The sequence below is a fragment of the Hyperolius riggenbachi genome, chromosome 4, assembly GCF_040937935.1.
Source record: "Hyperolius riggenbachi isolate aHypRig1 chromosome 4, aHypRig1.pri, whole genome shotgun sequence".
Classification (NCBI taxonomy): Eukaryota; Metazoa; Chordata; class Amphibia; order Anura; family Hyperoliidae; genus Hyperolius; species Hyperolius riggenbachi.
In genome coordinates, this window is record NC_090649.1 from 59476071 (window position 1) to 59502533 (window position 26463).

Below are 26463 nucleotides of genomic sequence, written 5' to 3' on the forward strand. Positions count from 1 at the left end.
ATTCTCATTGTAGCGGTACAGAACAAGTACACAGCAAGTAGAAAATGTAATTTAAAAACAAAACGTAAGCTTTTTAACAATGCCATGGAAAGTTGAGAAGGAAGTCACACATTACCTGACATCACTGAGTGAAGGAGAGCAATCTCGCCATGTTGCGCATTAGTCCAACATGGCCGTCACTACACAAACAGCTGTTTGCGGTGCGTTACACAGTGAGTTTGGTGTGTCAGTGTGAAGCAGTACTCTAATTACACTCCCTGATTGATGTATACACATGCAAGATGTTTTAAAGCACGTTAGGCCTGCAATTTAGCATTCAATGTGATTTCTGCCCTTAAAACGCTGCTTTGCGTCACATCCAGATTTTTCCCCGGGACTTTTGGCATGTATCCCACTCTGCCATGCCCCCCTCCAGGTGTTAGACCCCTTGAAACATCTTTTCCATCACTTTTGTGGCCAGCATAATTTTTTCTATTTTTCAAAGTTCGCCTCCCCATTGAAGTCTATTGCGGTTCGCGAACATTTCCGCGAACCGAACCTTCCGCGGAAGTTCACGAACCCGGTTCGCGAACCGAAAATCGGAGGTTCGCGACATCTCTACTGTAGAGGGAAATTCCTGTCGGCAGGTGGAGCTGTGGAGTGCAGAGGAACCGTTCCTCTGCTCTGCCACAAACGCAAGACAGGAATTGCACGAAGGGAAGAAACGCAGGGCAAGATAGCCCTGAAAGAGAGAGATCAAAGCGACAGAGGGTATGTGTTTCCACCAAACTAGTCGCCACCCTGCGACGATGAACACACAACCATGAAGACAAAGTGAGAAGGCAATCGCCAGAGATGGACCGAAGACCGAATAAGCACAGATGAGGAATGTATGTATGTCCACCAATCTAGCCGCCAACCTGCGACGGTGGACACACAACAGAAGAAACCAAGTGAGAACGCAATCGCAAGAGAAGCAATTGCGGAAGAAAATGAGCACAGGGACAGATTGTATGTGTGTGCACCAAACTAGTCGCCAACCCGCGACGGTGCATACACAACAGCAGATATGAAGTAGGAACGCAATCGCGAGAGAGGCGATTGCCAGAGGTGACACAAGGCTACAGCAAGGCAGAGCACGAGAGTAGCAAAGGCACAGCAAATAATACAATAAGGAGACAAGGAAAACAACAAACGCTAATTAAACGCGAACACCGCACTCATTCGCAACAGTGCACGCGTTTATGTGCGGTCTCCGCGTGATAAGCACAACAGAGACAAGCACGCCTAACTAACCACCGACAGACAAACATGAAACAGAGGATGTGAGCGCTTGCTTAACGGTTACCTCACCGAGCCTCCAGCAAGCGTTCGTAGCAGACAAGACAGATACACGAAAACAGGAATAAGTGAGAGATAGGATCCACAGCACTAGCGCAAGAGGCTAGTGCGATCCAGGAAGACAGAACAGAAGGATCCACAGCACTAGCGCAAGGCGAGTGCGATCCAAGTACAGCAAGAGAGTAGCAGACCAGAAGGATCCACAGCACTAGCGCAAGCCGCAAGGCGAGTGCGATCCAAGTTTAGAAAGAGAGATGGAGATCAGACGGATCCACAGCACTAGCGCAAGGCGAGTGCGATCCAGGCAAGACAGATCGAATGAGATAGCTGGTAGCAACCGCTGCTCCAGCTATACTCCAAGAACAAAGATCAGAATGACTTCCTGTTGACTACCGCTGGGACAGGACAATCGCAACAGACAAAAAAAACAGATATGCAATCCTAACTGCACTAGGCAACCTGCCTAGTGCAGTCCCAGGAATTACTCTAAGCTAATATTTACACAATGAGCAAGGCTGACACTCCAGGAGTGTTTCACAGGAACTAACCCTTATGACCAGCCCAGGTCTGTGATATCACATAGTATTTATAGAGCAAGCCTACAAAGGATGTGGCTAGGCAATCTGCATGACAAACGTATGCAAACTCCTCAGCAGCAAGCTGCAAAACTGACAAAAGGTCTCTCTTCCAGAGACCTGCAGAATGTAGACCTGAACAGTGGTCTAAAAGGCTGCCTGCCTGCGCAGGCAGCCGAGCGGATCCTCACAGCTTGTTAGAAGTAAGGTCAGATTTCAGCTACAAGTTGTTAAGTCCACAAGCTGGCAGAACGCATTCCAGAACTTGCCCTGCCTGCAGAGGAACAACATTTTCCATGAAGTAGCAAGGTTCAGTTCACAGAAACCCAAAACATAGTCTTGGGTTGACTGGCATGCTCTGTAGATGGTTCGTCAAACGTAGAAGCCAATAAAAAGCTCGTAATGTAGTTAAGACCTATAAAGCACCCACAGCCCACCTACAGTGGGATGTGACTAATAAATACTTGTTAAACTGAAGACTTTTACTGTATATAAGATGTATCTGTAATCCTATAGAGGGGGTTACCGCTTGTTATGGCTTATTATGCTAGTTTCTTTCACTTTGCTTGCTGCTGCTTTATGATATGCTATTATATTCCTACTTCCGGATTTCCTGTAACCAAGATGACTACTGAATGCACACCTTGTATCGCTGATTGATGCAAATAAATTCCTAAATGCTCCAATGGTGTGAAGGCCTGGGTATCTGCTGAACAGCTGTGGGAACTTCCAACTGATAGAGACGAGTTATGATTATTGGTGCTGAAAGATATTTACAAGAAGCTCCGATCAATATTTACAATGACTTGTGATTGATCGAAAGTCAATGATCAATGGCCCAGAGCCTATGCGATTCTCCTTCACCAATCGTGTCTGTCGAAATCATATGAACAGTAGCCGGTTCCTTTACGATAGGCCAATATTTTCCATCCTGTCCCATCAAATAAATTGGTTGAATTGACCAAATATCAGCCAATTTTCATTGATCAAGCACAATGCAACATAATACATTCTCCCTCAATCCCATAAAATGATCGAATGGTCGATCGAGCAGGAAAATCGAGTAATGTATGGGCACCTTAAGTTGCATGCCAAATTGTTCAATAAGATATTTACTCACTTTTCAATCTTTGATTAATTTGTCTTCCTTCAACGCCAACTTTTCTATTCTTGGACATTTTTGGATTGATCGATGATATTTGTTGTCTTTTAGTGAGAGGCCATCTGTGCAACGCTGTAGTAGAAACACTGCACCCTATTGGCGGTTGGTTATTTTGCAGGTCATGATATCAAAGTGCATTGTGGGAGATGTTGTTTGCACCCACACCCCCGTCCTTGAATGAGTGCCAACACCCTGCGCAGGTGCAGTACACCTAGAGCGTACACAGTAGCACAGAGTCACTCGGCTTTGGCTTTTTTTTTTTCGAGCACAAGTAGCTCTGTGCTACTGTACAGGTGCAACGTGTCCTGCACAGTACAGTGACGCTTGCTCATGAACAGAAGCGCGGCCATGAACACTCTTCAACAAGCCCAAAGAGGTTCAGAACGACCCAGTGTTGGATCGGTGGAGGTGAGGAGGATGGCTTACCTCTGCTGTGGTAAGTATCTACTGTATTTATGGCACTTTTCAGCCATACTGTAACGATTGTGGAATTATCTCCGTGGTCAGCGCACAAGATGTGTGCTGACACTGCGGAAGTCCTCCACAAGCGTATAAAACGACAGAACCCAGCTTTGGTGCTATGCACCTGTAGAGGGGAATTCCCACCTGCAGATGGAGCTGTGGAGTGCAGAGGAACAAAGCCTCTGCACTGCCACAGATGACAGATAGGAATTGTACGAAGGGAAGCAATACAGGGCAAGATAGCCCCCAGTGAAAGAAAATGAGCACAGAGACAGAATGTATGTGTGTCCACCAATCTAGTCGCCACCCGGCGACGGTGAACATACAACAGTGGAAACCAAGTGGGAACGCAATCGCAAGAGTGGCGATTGCCAACAGTGACACAAGACCGAGTAGAGACAGAGCATAAGTGTAGCGAGAAAGACACAGCAAACAACAATGATCAGAACGCCATGGAAAATAACAAATGCACTCGCTAAGCGCGGTCGCCGCACGAAAAGTGCAACAGCGACAAAACACGCTAATGGCGCGGTCTCCGCACGAAAAGCGCAACAGAGACAAAACGCGCCAACCCTAACTAACCAATGTAACCCGAAAAATGAATAGAGAACGTGAACGCTTGCTAAACGGTTACCTCACCGAACCTACAGCAAGCGTTCGTTCCAGACAAGACGGACAAGAAGGAGTAACCAGTAGCAACTGCATTTTTAGCCTACACTCCCAGACAAAGTACAGAAGGAACCACCGCCACTACCGCTAGGGCGAATGCAATCCCAACCGACAGAACAATTTCCTGTCGACCGCCGCTGGTGACAAGACAATCGCAAAGGAAAGACAGAACGATTCGTTACCACCAACCGCTGGCGACAGCGCAATCGCAAGAACAAGACACGACAGAATAGGCAGTACAAATATACACAATCCTGACTGCACTAAACAGGAATGCAAGAAGCACTCCCAAAGGGTATCTACTCTAAGCTAGCAATAATAGCCAACAATGAGCAGAGGGCTGAGACTCCAGGCAAGTAGCAGGAACAAACAATCATGACCAGCAGGGAATTCTGGGAGCAAAAGGTATTTACACTGCAAGCCATCAAAGGAAGCAGCTAAGCAATTTGCTTGACAAGTGTATGCAAATTCCTCACCAGCAGAGCAACTCTGAAACTTACAGAGTGAAGACAGGTCTCTTTTACAGAGACCTGCAGCACTCAGGCCTAAACAATGGTCAAACAGCTGTCTGCCTATGCAGACAGCAGCGCGGATCAATACACATACCATGTCAAAAAAACACATTTATAAGTAGATAACTACTTGCTCTACTTATACTGTATAACGGATGTACTGTACCGACTATGTTTTGATTTCAGTTAATTTTATATTGTAAATAAAGACAAAACTGTTCTTGGCAGTTTCCATTTTGTATTCCCTCTGACTGAAGCCAATACTGATGTCATTTCCTCACTTACTCTTTTTTTTCCTCCTAGAACCTCTGTCATAACTATTGCTTTGTAAACACATAAGAGCACAGGAAGAGCAGATTTCAGCTTCACACTAAACTGCTCTCAGCCATTCAGTGAGAAGCAATGTGGGAGGGGTGATGACACGCTTCCTTCTCACTGGCAATGTACCAAATAGAGGCAGGCTGACAGATAAGATTTATTACAGCATAAACATTTTTGAATAGTTTAGAGTGCTTGCAATGCAGGGTGAGGCTGCATAATGAACACAGAGCAGTGGGTAAATGAAATTTTGTGGCTGACAATTCCTCTTTAAGAATAAAATAAAATCCTGTTGCCACGTGTGTGCCGAAGGAGCGCCGCTGTCAGGGAAGGAGCTCCTGTTATGTTATTTCTCGGAGTAATTCTTTTTTTATGACCTGCTATTTCTTGTGATCAGGAGAGCACTTGACGCAGGTGCAGACTATTACGGCAGACTGGCAGCCGCTGCCATTATCTTGGCACAGCGGTTGTAAAACGCAGAGGGTGCGGGAGATGGAGCGTCGGGGGCCTGTAATTGGACAGATGTAACGCTTGTTGTAGAGCGGCATGAAAAGCCTACAAAATATTCACTTCCTGCCTGCGAGCTGGAATTACTCCGGCGCTATCAGCCAGAGACGAGCCTTCCCGACCAAAGTGGCTGCAAATGTTCTAAACAGCCCGATGGAGGTAAAGTACTGTGATTAACACAAATGTCTGCAGCTTGCTGGGAAAGAGAAAGGCAACTTCAAAAGAGATCACATTAGCCAATCTTATGGCAGTCTGGTAAAGAGAACCAGTCATCTCAGTGGGCATTTCTAATCGTCTGATTCTCCATTTTCAGGGCCCTTTTCCACTAAAATTGATTTGCTTAAAAACACAAAACGCTATTGGTCTTTAAATGGCTAGGGATGCTACTTTAACCACTTGATGACTATAGTGTTAAACCCCCCTAAAGACCAGGCACTTTTTTTCTATACTGGGCTGTGCAGGCTTTTCAGCCTCCTGCACAGCCCAGCTAAGGAGTATGGCGATCGGACTCACCTCCTATTTTTGTCCCTAAGGGGACATGCTGCCGGAGGGGTCCGATCGCCGAGGTCACTTTTATTATTTTTTCTCTACAGCCTCTTAGAGGCTCTCATTGCCGCTGCCGCTGTCCTTCTCCTTCCCTCCTCCCCTCCACCTAAAGAATTGAGCAGGACGGCGATCCGTCCTGCTCTCCGCCTCTCATAGGCATCAGATCGCCGATCTTGTACAGCGCTGCTGGAGACTGCAGCGCTGGAGACTGCAGCGCTGTACACATGTAAACATAGGGGATTTCTTTCCCCTTTCGTTTACAAGCAGCCTGCTAGCCGCGATCCGTTCCATGAAGTGGCAGGGAACGATCGTGCATGCACACGGCCGTTCCCTGGGAAACTGCAGCCCCAGGACTTGACGCCAATTGGCATTAGGCGGTCCTGGGGCTGCCACCGTGGCCACGCCCTTTGGCGTGAGCCGGTCGCAAAGCAGTTAAAGAGAGAAAAAAAATGCTCCTGGGGGGTACTCACCTCAGGAGTGGCAAGCCTCTGGATCCTATCAAGGCTTCCCTCGTCCTCCGTCCCACGGTGGTCTTGCAATGCTGCTCCGAACAGCGGCAATGTAAATATTTACCTTCCCGGCTCCAGTGCAGACGCAGTAGCGGCTCTCGGCTTGGACAAAGCAGATTCCCGTCGGGTCTGCTCTACTGCGCAGGCGCAAGTCTCCTGCGCCTGCACAGTAGAGTGGACCCGACTGGAATCTGCTATTTCCGCCTATTTTCGAGACGAGAGCCACAACAGCGCCCTGGTGGAGCCACAACAGGTAAATATTGCACAGCCTGACAAATTCGCAGCTGTGCATTCGGAGGGCCAGAGCGAGACCACCATGGGACGGAGAAGGATGGGGGTAGCCTCAACAGGATCCAAAGGCTTCCCCCTCCCAAGATGAGTACCCAGTGGCATTATTTTTTTGTAGAGTCTCTTTAACCATTTCTGCTGCTGGGACGTGAGCCTCACGTCCGCAGCAGCAGCTGCTACAGCCACAGGGACGCGCTAAAAAATTAGAGCCAACGCGATTCCGTCCACCGACGATTTCTGCCGCTAATCGTTAGATTTATGAATGGGATCAAAGTTCCCATTCATTAATCTCCCCGCAGGCCACCGTGAATCAAGCTACCATTGAAGCCTGTGTCACTTCCCTAGTTACAATGTAGCAACACATTGTTTCCTATGTAGCGTACTTGTATTCTACATAGGATTTGCTTAGCGGGGACATCTTGTAGCCAAATAGTAACATTACACGCACCTGACTTCAGGGATTAAAAAAACAATAATATGTATGTCAAGAGGGCATATTATTATAAATTTATGGGCTAAAAATTAGCGATGAATGTAAAACTGAAAAAATTTACCTTTATTTCCAAATAAAATATTGTCACCATACATTTTACCAGGGATATAATATTAACGCTACAATAACCGGGACAAATGGGCAAATAAAATGTGTGGATTTTAATTACGGTAACACGTGGTATTTTAAAACTATAATGACCGAAAACTGCGAAATAATGATTTTTTCCATTTTTTTCTTAATTGTTCCCATTAAAATGCAGTTAGAATAAAATAATTCTTAACATAATGTACCACTCAAAGAAAGCCTAATTGGTGGCGGAAAAAACAAGGTATAGATCATTTCTTTGTGATAGTTATTGGGGAATGAAATACAATACAATACAATAACATTTCTATAGCGCTTTTCTCCCATAGGACTCAAAGCGCTTAAGGGAGGAGCGCTGAAATGGGAAAATTCTGCTCATCCATAAGGTGAAAAATACCTGTGGGCTAAAATAGTTAACAAAGGAATCGCAAAAAAAAATTTCCACTATCGCGATACGATCTTCGCTAAAGTGCAATCGCTTTTTGGAGCGATTTTACCTGCATTTGTGCAGGGCAGTTTCTAGGCTAAATTGCTAAAATGCACCCAGGGCGAGGGTGTAAAAATTGCTTCACCCCCCTACCCCACACGGAGCCAGGTGCCCGCAGTCAAGGTTAGCCAGGTCTATTTGCACTCAGTAAAGGTCCCCCAGTATAGGTGGCCAGGCAAAGGTGCCCCAGTATAGTTGCCCCCAGTATAAGTTAGCCAGTATAGTTGCCCCCAGTATAGGTTAGATAGGCAGGTGCCCCCGGTATAAGTTAGATAGGTAGGTGCCCCCTGTACAGGTTAGCTAGGTGGGTGCCTCTAATATAGGTAGCCAGAATAGTTGCCCCCAGCATAGGTTAGATAGGTAGGTGTCCCCAGTATAGGTTAGTTAGGTAGGTGCCTCCAATATAGGTAGCCACTATAGTTGCCACCAGTATAAGCTAGCTAGGTAGGTAGGTGCCCCCCAATACAGGTTAGATAAGTAGGTGCCCCCAGTATAGGTTAGATAGGTAGGTGCCCCCAGTATAGGTTAGATAGGTAGCTTCCCCCAGTATATGTTAGATAGGTAGCTGCCCCCCCAGTATAGGACAGATAGGTAGTTGCCCCCCTGTATAGGTTAGATAGGTATCTGCCCACCAGTATAGGTTAGATTAGGTAGGTGCCCCCCAGTATAGGTTAGATAGGTAGCTTCCCCTAGTATAGGTTAGATAGGTAGATGTCCCCAGTATAGGTTAGATAGGTAGATTCCCCCAGTATAGGTTAGATAGGTAGCTGCCCCCCAGTATAGGTTAGATTAGGTAGGTGTCCTCCAGTATAAGTTAGATAGGTAGCTGCCCCCCAGTATAGGCTAGATTAGGTAGGTGCCCCCCAGTATAGGTTAGGTAAGTAGCTGCCCCCTCTGTATAGGTTAGATTAGGTAGCTGCCCCCCAGTATAGGTTAGATAGGTAGCTGCCCCCAGTATAGGTTAGATAGGTAGCTGTCCCCCAGTATAGGTTAGATTATATAGCTGCCCCCCAGTATAGGTTAGATTAGGTAGGTGCCTCCAGTATAGGTTAGATAGGTAGCTGCCCCAAGTATAGGTTAGATAGGTAGCTGCGCCCCAGTATAGGTTAGATTATATAGCTGCCCCCAGTATAGGTTAGATTAGGTAGGTGCCCCCCAGTATAGGTTAGATAGGTAGCTGCCCCCAGTATAGGTTAGATAGGTAGCTGCCCCCCAGTATAGGTTAGATTATATAGCTGCCCCCATTATAGGTTAGATTAGGTAGCTGCCCCCCAGTATAGGTTAGATTATATAGCTGCCCCCCAGTATAGGTTAGATTATATAGCTGCCCCCCCCCCCCCCCCAGTATAGGTTAGATAGGTAGCTGCCCCCCAGTATAGGTTAGATTATATAGCTGCCCTCCCCCCCCCCCCCCAGTATAGGTTAGATAGGTAGCTGCCCCCAGTATAGGTGAGATTAGGTAGCTGCCCCCCAGTATAGGTTATTGGACTTCAGCTCTACCCCCTCCCTCCAGCGTACTTCTGAACATGTGTTGTCTGCTGGCCAAATAATGCCGGCTAACAGCTGAATACTGCCTACTGGCTGTAGCACCCTGTGGGCTATGTCTATTCTTTACTCTGCACTTTTCTGTGTGTTTCTGTGACCCACAGCTCATCAGCACCTAAGTACATGAGCCCAAAGGGATGCTCTCATCAACACACTTTAGTTCAATCTGCCGACACTGCAGCAAACCTGCCACCCTCAAAAGTTTTACAACTTCTACTGGATGAAAGTATTATGGGAGTTAATGGGCTTTAAAGCCCGAGCTTATGAACTGTGCAAAGTATTTCCAGAAGTTGTAAAAGAAAGTTTTCTTCCCAAAGTGGATAGAGAGATTACTGATGAGGCAGCAGACAGGCGTAAGGCGGGGGACAGGGACGGACGTTTGCCGTACTGTACAGATCATCCTGTAATGAGAAGGAGTAGATTGCAAAGGTGATGCATTTACTGTACTTAAAGCACAACTGTTGTCAAATATATAAAACAAGATATAATTTAACACACTAATTAATTCATTATGAAAACAATTGTTGGGGCCTGTTTCCACTTGTGCAGTGGGAATCGCCGCGGAAAAAATTCGCACAGTCCCATCCACTTGTATTGGTTATGCGAATCTGCATGCAGGAAACACATGCAGATTCGCTGTAGTGGAAACGGTCCCTTAATCGTTCTGCTGTATATAGCTGGTATACATGCCTGAGCCTGTTTTGTTTTTGTATTAGCATTCCTTAAAGTGGATCCAAGATAAACTTTTACTAATTGCATAATTGTGTTCCTTTCATATAGTTTATAGGGAATTCCTCAAGCCAAATACTTTTTTTGTTTTGTTTTAATACTCTAATTCCCTATAAACTAAACAAGCCACACCCACAGCTCCTCCAGAGTGCCTTGGCACCCTGAACCTTAGTAGCAAGGGCTTATGGGAGCTCAGTCTGGGCAGGAGGAGGAGGTTACTAGCCAGAGATTTCAGAGGCAGAGGGGAGGAGGAGATGGGACAGGCTGAGGGCTGGAGATGCAAATCAGCTTGCCTATGTGTAATGTGACAAACAGAACATGGCTGCCCTCATTGTATCACAGGAATAAATCATCATAAACTGTTGAAGCTGTTTGCAGCTAGATTTGCTGTGTAAACTGTCTAAACTTTAGATAAGATATATAGACAAGTTACTTGTTGTAGCTAGTTTTGCATCTCGGATCCGCTTTAAAGGATACCTTAGGACTGGTAAATTTTAAATGGGGTGGGAAGGGGATAGGTTTGTGTAAGAAGCACTCCTCATGCCCGCTGATCCCCCGTTCTCCTCGCGCTCCTATGGCCAGGATTGCTCTTCTCATGGTCACGATGTCACAACTATGTGGTGCGCATGCGCAGAGTGCTCACGGCCGCGCAATCCAGGATGCGCATTGCCAGACTTCGCTCACCTACCTGGCTGACCCGGAAATAGCTTTGGGGGTCCTTTAGAAGATAACAGAGGGAGACAGAGGAGAACAGGTAACAGGGACAACTGAAGTGAGAGGGATATGGAGGCTGCCATATTTATTTCCTTTTAAGCAACACCAGTTGCCTGGTTATCCTGATGATCCTAGCCATAGCCCCTGAACAAGCATGCAGCAGATCAGGTGTTTCTGTCATTATTGTCAGATCTGACAAGACTAGCTGAATGCTTGTTCTTGGTGTGATTCAGACTCTACTGCAGCCAAACAGATACACGGGCTGCCAGGCAACTGGTATTGTTTAAAAGGAAATAAATATAGCAGGCACAAAATCACTCTCACCTCATGTGTCCTTTAAAGGGAACCTAAACTGTGAAGGATATGAATTTGTCCTTTGAAAATAATACCAGTTGCCTGACTCTCCTGCTGATCTTGTTTTTTTAATACTTTTAGCCACAGCCCCTCAGCAAGCATGCAGATCAGGTGCTCTGACTGAAGTCAGACTGGATTAGCTGCATGCTTGTTTCAGGTGTGTGATTCAGCCACTCAGGGCCACCATCAGACATGTTTGGGCCCCATACTGGGCAAACCTACCGGCTCCCCTCACTTCCCTGGATTAGCTGCATGCGTGTTTCAGGTCAGTGATTCAACCACTACTGTAGCCAAAGAGATCAGCAGGACTGCCAGGCAACTGGTATCGGTTAAAAGGAAACATTCATATCCCTCTCAGTTAAGGTTCCATTTAATTGGCAGCCAGAAGGACAGGCACAGACTGCAGCTGGGGCCCATGTATAGCACTGTTCACCGGGCCCCAGATTCACTCAGGCCCCATACAGCAGTCCCCAGGGCCGGGCCTAGGCGGTGCTGCGGGTGCATTGCACCCAGGCGCCTGTCCCTGAAAGGCGCTGCTCACCCCCTCTGGCCGCCGCTCCCTCCCTCCCTCTAGCCGCTGGAGCAGCGTCAGACCTCGATCAGGCAGCGACCAATAGTGCAGGCGCTAGGACCTAGCACGCCGCACTGATATGCGGAAGTGACATCACTTCCGTATATAGAGCGGGTGCGTCCGGCGCCCGCTCTGGTCGGGTCGCCCGCTGATCCTGAGCTCTGACTGATGCTGCAGGTGAGGGGGGAGCGGGGCGGCTAGAGAGAGGGAGTGAGGGAGCGGGCGGGCGGGGCTCCTGTAACTCACTACCTAAATGGGGTCCCTATACCTGGCTACATATACTGGGGCATATACCCCCTGGCTACATATACTGGACACATATACCCCCTGGCTACATATACTGCGACATATAACCCCTGGCTACATATACTGGGACATATACCCCCTGCCTAAATATACTGGGACATATACCCCCTGGCTACATATACTGGGACATATACCCCCTGGCTACATATACTGGGACATATACCCCCTGGCAACATATACTGGGACATATACCCCCTGGCTACATATACTGGGACATATACCCCCTGCCTACATATACTGGGACATATACCCCTGCCTACATATACTGGGCACATATACCTCTGGCTACATATACTGGGGACATATACCTCTGGCTACATATACTGGGGACATATACCTCTGGCTACATATACTGGGGAATATATACCCCCTGGCTACATATACTGGGGACATATACCCCCAGGTTACATATACTGGGACGTATACCCCCTGGCTACATATACTGGGACATATACCCCCTGGCCACATATACTGGGACATATACCCCTGCCTACATATACTGGGTACATATACTGGGCACATATATCCCTGGCTACATATACTGGGGACATATACCTCTGGCTACATATACTAGCACAAATATCCCTGGCTACATATACTGGGACGTATACCCCCTGGCTACATATACTGGGACATATACCCCTGCCTACATATACTGGGTACATATACTGGGCACATATATCCCTGGCTACATATACTGGGGGACATATACCTCTGGCTACATATACTGGGCACATATATCCCTGGCTACATATACTGGGGACACTGGCTGTTTGTCATTATGTGCATTTGCTGGTGAAAAGCTGTCTCTTATTATGTGCATTTGCTGGTGAAAAGCTGTCTCTTATTATGTGCATTTGCTAGTGAAAAGCTGTCTCTTATTATGTGCATTTGCTGGTGAAAAGTGGTCTCTTGTTATGTGCCTTTACTGGTGAAAAGCGGTCTCTTGTTATGTGCATTTACTGGTGAAAAGCTGTCTCTTATTATGTGCATTTACTGGTGAAAAGCGGTCTCTTGTTATGTGCATTTACTGGTGAAAAGCTGTCTCTTATTATGTGCATTTACTGGTGAAAAGCGGTCTCTTGTTATGTGCATTTACTGGTGAAAAGCTGTCTCTTATTATGTGCATTTACTGGTGAAAAGCGGTCTCTTGTTATGTGCATTTACTGGTGAAAAGCTGTCTTTTATTATGTGCATTTACTGGTGAAAAGCTGTCTCTTACTATGTGCATTTACTGGTGAAAAGCTGTCTCTTATTATGTGCATTTACTGGTGAAAAGCTGTCTCTTATTATGTGCATTTGCTGGTGAAAAGCTGTCTCTTATTATGTGCATTTGCTAGTGAAAAGCTGTCTCTTATTATGTGCATTTGCTGGTGAAAAGTGGTCTCTTGTTATGTGCCTTTACTGGTGAAAAGCGGTCTCTTGTTATGTGCATTTACTGGTGAAAAGCTGTCTCTTATTATGTGCATTTACTGGTGAAAAGCGGTCTCTTGTTATGTGCATTTACTGGTGAAAAGCTGTCTCTTATTATGTGCATTTACTGGTGAAAAGCGGTCTCTTGTTATGTGCATTTACTGGTGAAAAGCTGTCTCTTATTATGTGCATTTACTGGTGAAAAGCGGTCTCTTGTTATGTGCATTTACTGGTGAAAAGCTGTCTTTTATTATGTGCATTTACTGGTGAAAAGCTGTCTCTTACTATGTGCATTTACTGGTGAAAAGCTGTCTCTTATTATGTGCATTTACTGGTGAAAAGCTGTCTCTTATTATGTGCATTTAGTGGGGAAAAGCTGTCTCTTATTATGTGCATTTACTGGTGAAACGCTGTCTCTTATGTGCATTTAGTGGGGAAATTTTGCCAGTAAAAATCTTTTGTCAGTAAATTTTTAGGTATTTGTCAGTAAAAAATAATATGAAAGGTTGGCAACACTGGCAGGCTGCGCGGTGCAACGGGAAAGATACAGGCAGCCCACCTCACGCTTGGGCTTGGTGGGGGAGGAGCCGACGACAGCGAGCGAGAGTAGGGTGGCCGCAGGCAGCCATAAATACGCAGTGTGTGACTGCGTACGCACTCGCAGAGCCTCTCAGCCTGAGTCAGTCCAGAGACTAGCAGACTCGCAGGAAGCCAAAGCCAGCCAGGAGCAAGCCCATGGAAAAGGGGTAGGAATGGGGTATCACATGCATGCGTAAACAGGTGGAAGGTGTGGGTGTGATTAGGCAGGACATGGGTGTGGTTATGTGGCTGGGCACGGTTAATTTAGCCACTCCCATAGGCGCCAGAGAAAATCTTGCACCCCAGGCGCCAGGCACCCCAGACTCACCCCTGGCAGTCCCCCCTGTGATGCCCGGAAGGCGGCCCTGCAGCCACTACTGCAGCCAAAGATCAGCAGGAGTGCCAGGCAAACGGTAATGTTTAAAAGGAAACATCCATATCCCTCTCAGTTTAGGTTCCCTTTAGGTTTGTTCACCTAATTCTGCACAGTAGACATCAAAGATATTCAGTTTCAAGTCCCCCCCCCCCCCCCCCCAAAAAAAAAGAAGCAATTAATCCTTATATGACTTTCAAACAGTGTGATCTTATGACTTGTGGTTATCCTTCTAGGTTGACAAGGAGAAGAAGCAGGTGACAGTGGAAGCTGGGATTCTGCTATCAGAACTCAACGAGGTGCTGACAAAGTATGGACTGGCCTTGTCAAAGTAAGTACAAGAGCACGCTGTCACCTCCCACTGTGCTAATCTGCATGTTAAGCAGGGCTCCCGCTGGTACGCTGCGTTATCCATTGTCCTTCTGATAATTAAACGAGGATCAGTTCTCAGAGATGGTTGCGTTGCGTATATGACATTCTAGCAGATCAGCATTGACTCTCTTAAAAATACCTGACCGTGTCTTACTTGAATCAGTCAAAAAGGGCGCAGTAGCCCTTATGGAAAAAAAATGCACTGCCATAGGCGCCTATTAGAAATCCCATGATTAGCAGGAAACAACAGAAATTTGGGCACACGGTGGTGACCACTCTCGCGTATTTGCGGGCGCGGAAATTTGCAGTTTCGGCCACAAATCCCGACTTTTATAATTCAGCTAAGAAGTTACATTTTGGCACATGGAGTATCCACGTTCGCTACGCAATTCACATTTTCGCTATGCTGTCGGGCACCTTCAAGTGTGGAAATTTCATGTGTTTGCCACTAACCAAGCACCCAAATATAACTTCTTAAGTTAAGGTTTAGGAATTGGGAGTAGGGTTAGGTGCAATGGGGATGGGGTTAGGGATAGGTACCACCAGGGGGACAGTCTTAACCACTTAACGACCAGCCAACGCCGATAGATCGCGGCTCGCAGGCTAAATGTAAACATGCGGGGAAGAAAGGAGATCGGCGATCCCTGGCCTCTGATTGGCCAGGGATCGCCAGCATCTGAAAGAGGAGGGGAGGGAGGGAAAGGGAGGGAGGCTGGGAATCGCTTTGAGGCCCCCCCGCTCAGCCACGCAGAGCGGCGGTGATCGGACCCCCCCCAGCAGGACATCCCCCTAGTGGGGAAAAAAGGGGGGGAAGTCTGATCGCCCTGCCTTTTACCCGATCTGTGCTGCGGGCTGGAGAGCCCACGCAGCACAGATGTAACAAAACACCCCTGGTCCTTAAGTGGTTAAGGTTAGGCATCACTTGGGGGAGTCTTGGGTTTATTATTTATTATAAAAATTATGGTGAAAAAAAGAAAAACAAAATGTGTACTTTCTGCATTTATGCCCTATTTTTCTCCTGTAAAATATTTATAAAATTAAAGATTCCTGGAAAAATAAATATTACCCAAAGAAAGCTTAGACAGTCCTGAATAAACAATACTGACATCAGTTTGATGGGATAAGTAATAAAAAAGTTATTGCTGTATTAATAGCAACACCGTTACAGTAATACAGTTATTGCTGTAATAATAGCAATATCTGCCTGGAGCTCATCAATGACCACCTTGACAGGCCGGACACGTATGCCAGAATACTACTCCTAGACTTCAGCTCGGCCTTTAACACCATCTGCCCAAGCATTCTCCAACGGGACCTAGCTGCACTTGGAGTCCACCCAAGTCTACAACATTGGATCACAGACTTTCTTACCAACAGGTCCCAAGTCGTCAGACTGGGCGATATCCACTCTCAAGCAGCGACCACGAACACCGGAGCTCCCCAAGGCTGCGTCCTGTCACCACTGCTGTTCTTTCTATACACAAACAACTGCAGATCGGAGGCAGACTCTGTCAAGGTCATCAAGTTCGCCGATGACACCACCATCCTGGGCCTTGTCACCAAGGACAATGTCCAGGAGTACCGTCAGCAGGTGGAGAGAATTTGCAACTGGAGTAAGGAGAACAGGCTGGTGCTAAACACTGCTAAGACTGTTGAGTTAATCATCGACTTCAGGAAGTCCGCTCCCACCCCACCTCCAATCTACATCGGCGGCAGTGAGGTAACCAGAGTGCCCTGCGCCCGGCTTCTGGGCACTACCATCTCCAGTGACCTCAGCTGGAAGCCCAACATCACTGCCACCCAACGGAAAGCCCAGCAGAGGCTCTTCTTCCTCCGCCAGCTGAGAAAGTTCGGCATGACTCAAGAAATTCTAACCAGCTTTTACTCCGCCACCATTGAGTCTATCCTCTGCTCTTCCATCTTGGTGTGGTATGCTGGCGCCACTGTTGACGACAAGGACAAACTACAGAGAGTCATCAGGTCAGCAGAGAGGATCATTGGGTGCCCACTCCCCTCACTTGCCCTACTACATAACAAGAGACTCAGATCCAGGGCACTGAGGATTGCAAGTGATCCCTCACACCCAGGCCACCACTACTTCAACCTTCTGCCCTTGGGCCGGAGGCTACGGGCCATATCCACTAAGACCATGAGACAAAAGAACTCGTTCTTCCCCTCGGCAGTCAGTCTCCTTAATTCCCTCCACATTCTACCATCAAAGCAAGCCACAACGAGCGGTGACGCTAACTGCGCTATGGCTGACCAATCAACCAGCCCATAAGACTGCGTACGTTAAAAAGGGGCGCTGGGAAAAAAGGGCGCCGGGTTTTTAACGATAAGCATGGATAACGTTTAAAAATGTATTGTACTGTATTTCGTTTAAAATTAATGTTTTTTAAAGTTATAAATCATTAAATAATGTGCATTAAATCGGCAATTGTAAAAACGTTAATCTTTCGTTTAAATACTGAAACGTATAATAACGTTAAAAAAAAAAATTACTAAGTAACCCTCCCTGTACCTACCCCTAACCCCTAGACCCTCCTGTTGATGCCTAAACCTAAGACCCCCCCTGTTGGTGCCTAAGTAACCCTCCCTGTACCTACCCCTAACCCCTAGACCCCCCTGTTAGTGCCTAAACCTAAGACCCCCCTGTTGGTGCCTAAACCTAAGACCCCCCTGTTGGTGCCTAAACCTAAGACCCCCCTGTTGGTGCCTAAACCTAAGACCCCCCTGTTGGTGCCTAAACCTAAGACCCCCCTGTTGGTGCCTAAACCTAAGACCCCCCTTTTGGTGCCTAAACCTAAGACCCCCTGTTGGTGCCTAAACCTAAGACCCCCCCTGTTGGTGCCTAAACCTAAGACCCCCCTGTTGGTGCCTAAACCTAAGACCCCCCTGTTGGTTTTTTCGTTTAAAAATAATGTAAAAAAAATGTACTGTTTTTCGTTTAAAAATAATGTTTGAAAAAAAATATTGTACTGTTTTTCGTTTAAAAATAATATTTAAAAATGTATAAATCATTAAATAATGTGTAATCATGAGAAGCAGTAATAAAACATTAAGTCTCCGGGCGCCGCTTTTAAAACGTTATTTTTCACCGGCGCCCTTTTTTCCTATCGGGCGCCCATTAAACGATATTTATTATAGGAGTGAATGGCGGCGCCCGATTTGTCCACTAGCCTCAGGCGCCCGAATTTACTGTTTCCCATAAGACTAACTACTTACTAACTACTAGACATCTCAGTGACACACTGGGAACGTGTTGTATATGACAATGTATTGTTAACCTGATGCCTGTTGTTCACTGCTGTCTCTCTCTATGTACTCTTCCTGAGCTATTTGTACTGTGCCAAAAACTATTCCGGGCATGACCCTTCATGCTTGGCGAAATAAACTTGATTCTGATTCTGATTCTGAACACCGCTGAAATGCCAAAATTGGCAGGAATCTTATTGGGTAAAAACTCAGGAACACGAAGTGGTCAATAAAGACCATTCTGTCTGCTATGAAACATTCCAATACCTTGAGTGATGGTGATTAGAAAAAAACACTAAGGCCTTCTTCTTAGGTCAGTTTCAGCTGTGCCATACGGTGAATGATCAGCGGAGGAATGTCCTAGGCATATAACTAGTCACATCAGGAGAGCTCCATGACAGCGCCTGAGTTTTACTTCGGGTGACGGATTCTCCCTGACCCCAGCGCACGCCTGACAGCAGCCAGAGGGTATGATGATAAATACCTGCGCTCCTAGATTGAATTTCGATCCTGAGAAATCTTTACAGCTCTGAGTCCATGGCTGCCACTACCTCTTCCTTTCCAATCACTGCAATTAGTAAAGCCAGGGTAGCTGTATACCTGGTGCTCACCCTGGAAACAGACTACAGCCATAATTAGTAAGGTTGTCACTTATAACCTCCAGACTATTGTCATTGCGTCTGTCAAGCCTCCCAACCTGGATCTATCAGTGAGGTTTTAATGCAGGAAAGGGGAATAACAGGAGCTAAACCATAACTAAAATAAAATCTCCTGATTTATAGCACTGACATCTTCTGCAGCACATTACAGAGTACATAGTCATGTCACTGACTGTCCTCAGAGGAGCTCGCAATCTAATCTTACCGTAGACATAGTCTAATGTCATACCATATTATTATTATGCATTTATATAGCACTGACATCTGTAGCACTTTACAGAGTACATAGTCATGTCACTGACTGTCCTCAGAGAGAGGAGTCCACAATCTAATCTTACCGTAGACATAGTTTAATGTCCTACCATATTATTATTATGCATTTATATAGCACTGACATCTGTAGCACTTTACAGAGTACATAGTCATGTCTGACTGACTGTCCTCAGAGAGAGGAGCCCACAATCTAATCTTACCATAGACATAGTCTAATGTCCTACCATATTAATATTATGTATTTATATAGCATCGGGATCTTCTGCAGCACTTTACAGATCACATCACTGACTGTCCTCAGAGGAGCTAAAGACCTAATCTTACCATAGTCATAGTCTAATGTCCAATCATATTATTATTATGATGAATTTATATAGCACTGACATCTGTAGCACGTTACAGAGTACATAGTCATGTCACTTACTGTCCTTAGACGAGTTCACAGTCTAATCCCTACCACAGTCATAGTCTAATGTCCTACCGTATTACTATGTATTTATACAGCACTGATATCTTCTGCAGCACATTACAAGGTACATAGTCATGTCACTGACTGTCCTCAGAGGCGCTCACTTCTAATCCTCACAATAGCCATATATACCTATCATAGTCTAGGGCCAATTTAACGGAAAACCAGTTAACTTATCTGTATGTTTTTGGGATGTGGATGTGTGTGTTTGGAGTAAACCCACGCAGACTTAAGGGGCCCATACACTGGTTGATCGATTTGTGATTTCGATCGATTTTGATCGATTTGATCTATCTGACAGGATGAAAAATCTGGATTGATCTGCTGCTGGCAGCAGATCAATGGCCCATAGAGTTGCATTGGATCTAATAATCCAATGCATTTAGATCGATTTTCAATAGATTTAGAAATCTGTTCCTAGTGTGTGGCACAAATCAGATAGATTCCTGTCAGATTCGACTTGACAGGCATCTGACAGAAATCTTTCTGATGGTCGAATCTGCTGCAAATCTATAAGTGTATAGCCAAGTTTACACAAACAAAGGGTCTTATCTATTTGTCATAAATCAGCTAACATCCTCTCAAGACCCTATTTGGATGTTTTTTTTTAATTATGGCATCTTACTGGCTTGTTTTTATGTGTGCTCCAACATACAGTATACGGTAGTCACATAAAGGATTCGAGTCTGATGAAGACGGAATAGCCAAAAGTTTACTCGTATTCTTTGAAGTTAGCCAATAAATGGTATCACCCTGATTCTTCTTTCTATATGGTTGCGTTATTGCTCGTGGAGATTGTGGGGATCTGTGTATTACTCATGGTTACCTACATCACACTGTACCATAACGGCATCACAATACCCAGGGCAATATAAATGGGACTTCTTAGACCCCGGAGACCATAAAGTGATATAAGTAATGACAGAGATGTCAGAGGTGCTGCTGACAATGAACGCAGAATGAAATCGCTGTCTGGAAATGTTACCCAGCCATTAATCAATATCAGAGGGGCGATAGGGGTCATTTTTGTTATAACTCGTATTGATTGGATCATCTTTATTACAATAAATCTGAGGGGTGTGCAGCCTCCTGGGTACCGCTGTCTACTTATATGGACATTTTATTCATTTCTACAGCACTGACCATTTCCACAGGGCTGTATGGATTACATGAACCAGTTTCCGTGGCCAAAATGCAGTATTTACGCATGTGGCATGTACAGGGGCATAGCAATAGAGGTTGTAGAGGTTGCGACTGCATCGGGACCCTTGGGCCAGAGGGGCCCCGAAGGGCCCCCCTCAACTACAGCATTAGCTCTCTATTGGTCCTGTTCTCATAATAATCACTTACATAGATAGTTTGAATAGTGGTAATCATTAACAAACTGTTCCCCATCCCCCTTCTTGCACCTCTGACACTGTAGTTGCCATTGGCAGATTTTGGTGCGCCATATCAATTGTTATGTATAGAGTGCTTGGGGGGCCCCATTGTAAAACCTGCATCAGGGCCCACAGCTCCTTCCCTATACCACTGGGCATGTAGGAATGATCAATGAGGTGCTAATAGTTTCTACTAGTGATGGTTGTAATCTGCAAAAATATATGCAATTACGGTCATATGTAATTACAATTTGAACATTTAATTGATTTCGTGTACGGTAATCCACTTGTAATTTTGCGCAATGTTTGCCTAATTTTGTGACGACTTAAGTGGCTGATAGCAAATTCCCCATACATGCTATAATCACCAAAATTGCTACATATGTTAAGGGGAAGGATGGGAACAAGACAAAACGTTTTTTTTTTCTTCTTTTCAAAAAGACTTTGTAGTTTAACCACTTAAGTACCAGCGGCCTCTGCCCCCTTTAAGGACCAGAGACCGCTGGTACAGAAACGGAGGAATCCCAACGGAATACCGACGAATCGCCGCACTTACCTGTCACAACCGCCGTCACCATGGCACATCGGAAACCTGGGCCACCCACTCTGCCGTCTCTATGACTGCAGAGTTCCTGTGAGCCGGTCAGGAGCCGCTTTCATTGGCTCCTGACCGTGTCTATCAATGTAAGCCAATGGGAGCGGCTTACATTGAAAGACAGGGCCAGGAGCCAATGATAGGCAGAGGCAGTGGGATTTGGTTACAGACGGCGGGGATTAAGCGGCAAGATCGGCAAGAGTGACAGAAACGGTGGATGCGCAGAGCGGCGGCTAATTGAAATCTACGCCCTGCCAGTCAGGAGCCCACCAAAACCGGGCGTAGATTTTAATTAGCTTTGTACTTAAGTTGTTAAAAAACATTTTTACTTTGCATTTTTAAAATCGTTATTTTCAAAAACTACAAGTTCTTATTGAAAAATTATTTATTCCCACTATTCACCTGAACTTAGGCCTGGTGCACACCAAAACCCGCTAGCAGATCCGCAAAATGCTAGCAGATTTTGAAAAGTTTTTCTTCTTTTTCTGTAGCGTTTCAGCTAGCGTTTTGCGGTTTTGTGAAGCGTTTTTGGTGTAGTAGATTTCATATATTGTTACAGTAAAGCTGTTACTGAACAGCTTCTGTAACAAAAACGCCTGCAAAACCGCTCTGAAGTGCCGTTTTTCAGAGCGGTTTGCGTTTTTCCTATACTTAACATTGAGGCAGAAACGCATCCGCAATCCATAAAATGCCTCACCCCGGGAGTATGCGTTTCAGCAAAACGCCTCCCGCCCTGGTGTGCACCAGCCCATTGAGATACATTGACCAAGCGTATCCGCAGCCACAAGCGGCTGCAAAAACGCCAAAAAACCCGCTCGGGGTGCACCAGCCCATAGGAAGCAATTTTGGTGACAATGGCTTTTATGGGGGCTTTGCTACCAACTGCTAAAATCGGCACAAAATGACGTGAAAATTATGCAAAAATGCAAAATGTTGGTTCCTGATTATGTTTACAAATGAGATTACCGTATATACTCGCATATAAGCCGACCCGCATATAAGCCGAGGTACCCACTTTCCCCCCATAAACCAGGAAAAAGTGATTCGCGTATAAGCCCCCTGCCAAGTATAGCCCCCTCCACAGCAGCCAGATGTGCCCCCAGTACAAGTTAGCCCCCCTCCCCATAGCTAGATGTGCCCCAAGGATGATACAGCTGTGTCTCAAGGCCCCACTAGATGGCATCATAGATATGATACACAGCGATTGCCACACAGGAAAAATCCCCGATCATTGCACTGCTGACACGTTGCTTGCATGCTCCGCTCCACAAGCCAGGGGACACAGGTAGTCCTAAGCAGTGCACTCTACACATCATGTTGCAGGGGATGGGGGAATGGACACAGCAGGGAGCCACTAGAAAAACCTAGAAGATGTCACCATCTGTTCTGCTCCACTGACTCGCATATAAGCCGAGGGGTAACTTTTCAGCACATTTTTTTGTACTGAAAAATTAGGCTTATATGCGAGTATATACAGTAATTACGATTTTACTCACATTTTGCATTGTAATTCCTGTTAATTCATTTCTGCTCATCACTAGTTTCTACTTGCCTTCACATTTCATGTAAATAATAGGCGCTTGAAACTGGACCAATCAGAATAACTCCCTATGAATTATTATTGGTCCAAATTCAAGGTGCATGACATTTACATGAAATTTAAATGCAAGGAGATATTATTTGCATCTTATTGATCATCCCTAGTGGCATGTTGCCTATGAAATGAAAGGATGCTGGGATACAAATTTGTTTTATTCTAAATCTCTTACTAAGGCCCCTTTTACACTTGCGCGCTTTTTACCACCCAAGGCCACTATCACCAGAGTATAAAGTATAAGCTTGTAAATAGTGATGGATGCAAAACAGAAAAAATGCACCTTTATTTTCAAATAAAATATTGGCGCCATACATTGTGATAGGGACAAAATTTAAATGGTATAATAACCAAGACAAACGGGCAAATAAAATACATAGGTTTTAATTATGGTAGCGTGGGTTATTTTAAAGCTATAATGGCCGAAAACTGAGAAATAATGAATTTTTTCCATTTTTTTCTTATTAATCCTGTTAAAATGCATTTGTAAAAAAATAATTCTTAGCAAAATGTACCACCCAAAGAAAGCCTAATTAGTGGTGGAAAAAACAAGATATAGATCAATAAATTGTGATAAGTAGTGATAAAGTTATTAGCAAATGAATGGGAGGTGAACATTTCTCGGATGCATAAGGTGAAAAATCCCCGCAGGCTGAAATGGTTAAAGTGACACTGAAGCGAAAAAAAACTTGTGATATAATGAATTGGTTGTGTAGTACAGATAATTAATAGAACATTAGTAGCAAAGAAAATAGTGTCATATTTTTATTTTCAGTTATAAACTTTTTTTTATAACATTGCATCATACTCACACCGCTCTCCTCTCTCGTTACCACGGTCGGAGTATGCGGGGCGGCCAGCGCAATCAGCGGAACAGGAACCAGGGGGACCACCTGCAGAGGCAGACAGGCGGATGTGTATTGGAAGGAAGGAACGGGCAGTGCAGATGTTTCTGTTATCTGGAGGGAAAGCGGGCAGCAGCGATAGTAACTAACACAGGACAATAGTACCACAGCAACGCCCTTGGCTTTCCATCGCCCTAGGCACTGGCCTATGTGGCCTTGCCACAAATCCAGCCCTGGCTGTACTACACAGAAAAATCTTTCCAGTACAGGAAGAGTTAAGGTAGCCATACACTGGTCGATTTGCCTTACCCGTGGGTGATCGACGGTAATTTCCCGCACGGCGCGATCAACGGGACCGATCTATTTCGGCCCGAAATAGATGGAAAATTAGCGTGTTGTGTGAACGATTTGACAGCATATTCGATCCCAGTAATCGAATCTGCTGTCGATCGGCGGGAAATCGGGCCAGTGTATGGCCAGCTTTAAGAGACTTCAATTGTTATCTATGCAAAAGAGCTTCACTGAGCTCTGCAACCCACAAAGTGGTGGACAGCACTGTCTTTGAAGCTCTTATCTCAACTGTCTCTCACTGTATTTTGTTTGTTTATGGTTTTCCTGCAGAGGAAAGTTGAAAAGGTAATTTGCTCTGCTCTGTGAAACCATTTAAAATGCTGAGTGTAATGTGTAAACTGCATATATTAGAGAATGATGCAATGTTATAAAAAAAAAAAAAGCTATATAACTGAAAATAAAAATATGAGACTATTTTCTTTGCTACTAATGTTCTATTAATTATCCGTACTACACATACAGTTCATTATATCATAAGTTTATCTTCGCTTCAGTGTCACATTAAGCCTCATATTGGTATAGTGCATTTATATAGGTGTATGGTATATTTAATACAGGCATATAGTACGCCCTTTGCAAAAAAAAACTGTATAACAAGCTTTGTACCGTCACTAGAATGCAGAACAGGGATTTCACCTGTCAAAATACCTTCACAGCACCCATCAGCAAAGGACTTTTCTTTAGGTTAGGTTTATATCTGGCCTACGCCGGGTGTCCATCACAAACGGACAGGGAATATAGATCAGATCCAGCCATAAAAGTGAGATTTCCATTCATCAGCGTAGCCGTACCTTGGCGTTCGCTTTCACACCGGAGTGCAGAGCGTCCGGCACATCCCGAAGAGATCAGTCATGAGAGTAATACTGCGTCTTGTCGGCTGCTGTCAGCGCGCAACGCCAATTTATAGCGAGCCGTCAGCTTGCCTGGAATTGTGTTGTCACGGCGCCGGTGTCAAGGCTTCTCCCCATTGATCGGCTGTCACTTTCCAGGAGCCGTTAAAATGAGCTACGCGTCAGCGCTCACCTTTCCAGGAAACCGCGTGTTAGCCTTCTACACAACATGGCGGCCGAGAAAAGAGACGTACGGAGAGACATTGGCTGTGAATGGGTTTCCGAACTGTATTTCAGGATTTACAAGGAGGGGAATGTAGGCTTCGATTTTTGTTTTTATTATCCAGGAAATAAAAAAGTAAGATGAAAGTAACTCAGAGCGGAGATTACATATTTAAGGGGTATGAAAATCAGCATTTTCTCTTTGTTCTAAAGGATTACTGACATCATAAAACCGCACCGAATACAAAAAAAATTGTAGCAGAACAGCATTTAAACAGTTAAACACAACTCTTTGTTCTTCAGTAGAAAAAGTATTTGCTTAAGTGGAAAGCTTCTGGCACCATCCAAATAAGTGATAACATTATCTTATGTTTACATTCCTTTGTCTGCTACAATTAGTGAACATTAGCAAACTGCCAAAACTAAGCTCTCTCTGCTTCTGGTATGTGTGCAGTTGAGAAGTGATCGTTGGAAAGATTTTAATATATAAACACAGCAGCTATGCAATAAAATGCAATGGCAGCTTTCAGAGCAGATAACATTTTGTTTGGGAATTTGTAATTTGCAAATAGACAATAATACTTGTGCACAACAGCAAATATGATAACTAGGGCTGCTCAAATCCGGATCTGGGAGATACCCGGATAGTTGCTATCCGGATATCTCCCAGTAAACCTGTGCGGGGTGGTCAATCTTACCTGTCTGACGTCTTCTTCGTCCGTCCCACGATGCGCTCCACGCGCGTCACGTGATTACAAACACTTCCTCCTTCAACCCGGAAGTAGGAAGTGTTTGTAATCACGTGACCGCCGCTTGGACCGCATCATGGGAGGCGCCGAGGGACGGACCGAAGAAGACGTCAGAGAGGTAAGATGGACAACCCAGCCCACCCTGCACAGGTAACTGGGAGATATCCGGATAGAACTATCCGGAGGTCTCCTGGATCTGGATTTGAGCAGCACTGATGATAACTGTGTGGGTAATAAAAAATAGGAAAACACATTTTTATTGAATGTTTGGTCAGAGTTTATCCCACTTTAAGAATGGGGAACAGTAGAGATGATCATCAGTGATCCACCATCTAGATCTTTAAAGTGTAC

The 26463-nt window shown here is 45.3% G+C and overlaps 1 protein-coding gene across 1 annotated transcript in view; it reads left to right on the forward strand.

Annotated features, from left to right (window-relative positions):
- LOC137504649 (L-gulonolactone oxidase-like) overlaps positions 1–26463 on the forward strand; it is a 238772-nt gene that overhangs the window by 47163 nt on the left and 165146 nt on the right. Inside the window, exon 4 of the mRNA XM_068233231.1 lies at positions 14756–14850. Within this exon, the coding sequence (XP_068089332.1) occupies positions 14756–14850 (95 nt within the window). The remainder of the gene's footprint in view (positions 1–14755; positions 14851–26463) is intronic.